Raw genomic sequence first — 2,500 nt, 5'->3', positions numbered from 1 at the left:
TTCTTTCCTAGGAAATCAGAAAATTGAGATTTGTTATAGTTCTTTCTCCATTTTCAATAGAACATTCGAAATTATCTACTGTAATTATTAACCCTCTTCTAGCATTATTTCTAGATACTTATCTCACAACTTGCATAATAATAAAGTTATCTTTAGTTTTTACTGTTGTTTCCTGTATTCAAGTGGGAAAAATCCCGTTGTATTCAAATCTTTCCACGAATATCTGCGAACTCTGTTGAATATTAATTTCTATGATCATAGTAATAATAATTATAATAATAATGATAATAATAATAATAATAATAATAATAATAATAATAATAATAATAATGGTAATAATAATATACTAATGGTAATTAGATACTTATAATAACAAGAACAATAATAATCATAGCATTAATAATGATAAGAACACGAATGATCATAATGATTATAATAATTATCATACAATTATGAAATTCATGACTATTACTGTTGTTTTTATGATCGTTTGAACTATTATTTCGTTTCTTTTCTTACCATCTTGAGACCTGATGTTTGATATTTTCATAATTTACGATGAAAAATGGAGACTTCCAGGTTCTAACTTGTTCTGTTAACATACTGGGGTCTTATGGTTTGTAAGAATCAGCTTGTTCTGAAATTTCTTCGCCTTTTTAAACCATTAATTATTGAATCTTTGCTACAGTGGCTAATTGCGCAATTAACAAGGGTTTCTCTTTTATGAAGAAAAGATGACATCACGTAATTACCCTTAGATACAACCAGCATTAATTGTCTGGCTAACTTCCAACCTAAATAAAAAAGATAAAAAAAATAAAATGAACATGAAGTGAAAATACAGGGAAAGGACTGCAGCTTCCATTTGGGAAATCCCCAGCACGTGAAAGCCTCCTGGCACAATATGTTAATGATAATACTTGCGTTGCTTCCTAATGACCGTCGACACTCATTATATAAGTCCAGCTCACTGTTGCTGCTGACACAGATAGCCAAGTCTGCGGTGGAAAAGGGAACGCTACTTCTCGTCTGTGAAATGGCCTCGTTCGCAATGCGCTTATGTTTTGTTCTGGCTGCTCTGTTGATGGTGAGATATATATAATTGAAATGCTATATATCCATATACATATACATATATACACACATTTATGTATATACATACATAGATACATATACATATATACGCATACTGTTGTGTGTATGTGAGTGTATGCGCGCCTGTACATGTGTGCAGATACGGATGTGTACCCCCTACACACATGAATGCGTATGTAATATATATAAATAAACAAGTATGCATACATACGTACATACTAATGTATTGTATTTTTCTCTTAGACAAGTTTTGTTTGTGGAACGCCCTTCATTAAAGAAAAGCCTGGCCTATGCCCCGGACTCAAAACCCCGAAAATACCTGGTCATGAGTAAGCATACAGTTTATTTCATTTTTATTGCACAGCATGTGAACTATGAAAAGAAACGTGTGACATTCATTGTTTTGCAAATTAAAGTTATTGTCACGTTTACGCATCATAGCAATAATTCATATACCTATATATTAGTTATGTTTATGGTGGACACCTGTTCTTAGTCCCATTTTACTTCCGTACAGGAACCCTTGTCGCAATGACTTCGACTGCCCAATGGTCCAAAAATGCTGTCCCTTTGGAGCACCTGAAGCCAACGCTAGAATATGTGCAGAGCCCTATTTTGGCTCTCACCACTGAGTGGCAACTGCCACTGAATTTGTAACAGAAAGCACGTTATTAGCTCTACCGTTGCATAGATTAGGCTAAATATGCAGGTACACCTACAATCAAGCATATTACCTACTTTTCTTCAAAGTAAATTTTGTGCTGCTAGTATTTTCTCAATTTATTGTTGATGGCTACAAATGTACTGACTGCTTAATAAAGTGCTATGACTGTGGTCTCCATGTTTACTTAAAAACAAATACTGTTTTTGTTTTTCAGAGCACTAAAGAAAATAACAGAAAAAACAAAAAGTTATCAAGATACATTCCAAGAAATATAAGCTAATAGACATCACTTGAAACATCACTTATTTATTTATTTATTCATTTATTTTTCATCTTTATTTTGACGGGAGAAACGACAACAATTTTGACTGAAGAAACGGTGTCGTATTTTCTTTGTGCACTTCCGAAAGACTATAGATATTTTAATTTTTCTACGAGTACCAATCCATGCTCCACTTCTTTTAACCGAGGCGAAATTACTATTTAACAGGTTAGTGATGACAGGCAAATAAAATTATGATAATTGACAAATGAGTGGTTGGAGACGATAATTATTTGGAATTCAACTTTATTTATTAACAAACGTTGCATTTTGTCAGTGGTCATCAGCCTCTCAAGTGCATCTTCGCTTCTACTGAAAAAAAAGGTTTCGATTTTATCTGTACCAACTGGACTTTCTACATAACCATTTTTGCCTCCCTATTACATTTCATACGTGGGAATAATCACTTACCTTATATT

At 32.9% G+C, this 2,500-nt stretch overlaps 1 protein-coding gene across 1 annotated transcript; it reads left to right on the top strand.

Annotated features, from left to right (window-relative positions):
• Positions 1–889: 889 nt before the first annotated feature.
• LOC119589869 lies at positions 890–1,931 on the top strand. Its single transcript, XM_037938493.1, has 3 exons — positions 890–1,087; positions 1,339–1,424; positions 1,613–1,931. Exons 1-3 carry the CDS (start codon positions 905–907, stop codon positions 1,725–1,727), a joined length of 384 nt encoding a protein of 127 aa, XP_037794421.1. The 5' UTR covers positions 890–904; the 3' UTR covers positions 1,728–1,931.
• The last annotated feature ends 569 nt before the right edge of the window (positions 1,932–2,500 follow it).

The sequence above is a fragment of the Penaeus monodon genome, chromosome 3 (assembly GCF_015228065.2).
Source record: "Penaeus monodon isolate SGIC_2016 chromosome 3, NSTDA_Pmon_1, whole genome shotgun sequence".
NCBI lineage: Eukaryota > Metazoa > Arthropoda > Malacostraca > Decapoda > Penaeidae > Penaeus > Penaeus monodon.
Note: the sequence above shows the minus strand (reverse complement) of the source record. Positions and strands in the feature narration are given on the sequence as shown.

What these genes read in the sequence shown, in the direction of transcription:
- LOC119589869 (XM_037938493.1), top strand. Translation starts at nt 905, where the DNA reads ATGTTAATGATAATACTTGCGTTGCTTCCTAATGACCGTCGACACTCA. An exon ending in TTCTGGCTGCTCTGTTGATG is followed by an intron (nt 1,088 to 1,338) that starts GTGAGATATATA and finishes TTTTTCTCTTAG; the next exon opens with ACAAGTTTTGTTTGTGGAAC. An exon ending in CCGAAAATACCTGGTCATGA is followed by an intron (nt 1,425 to 1,612) that starts GTAAGCATACAG and finishes ACTTCCGTACAG; the next exon opens with GAACCCTTGTCGCAATGACT.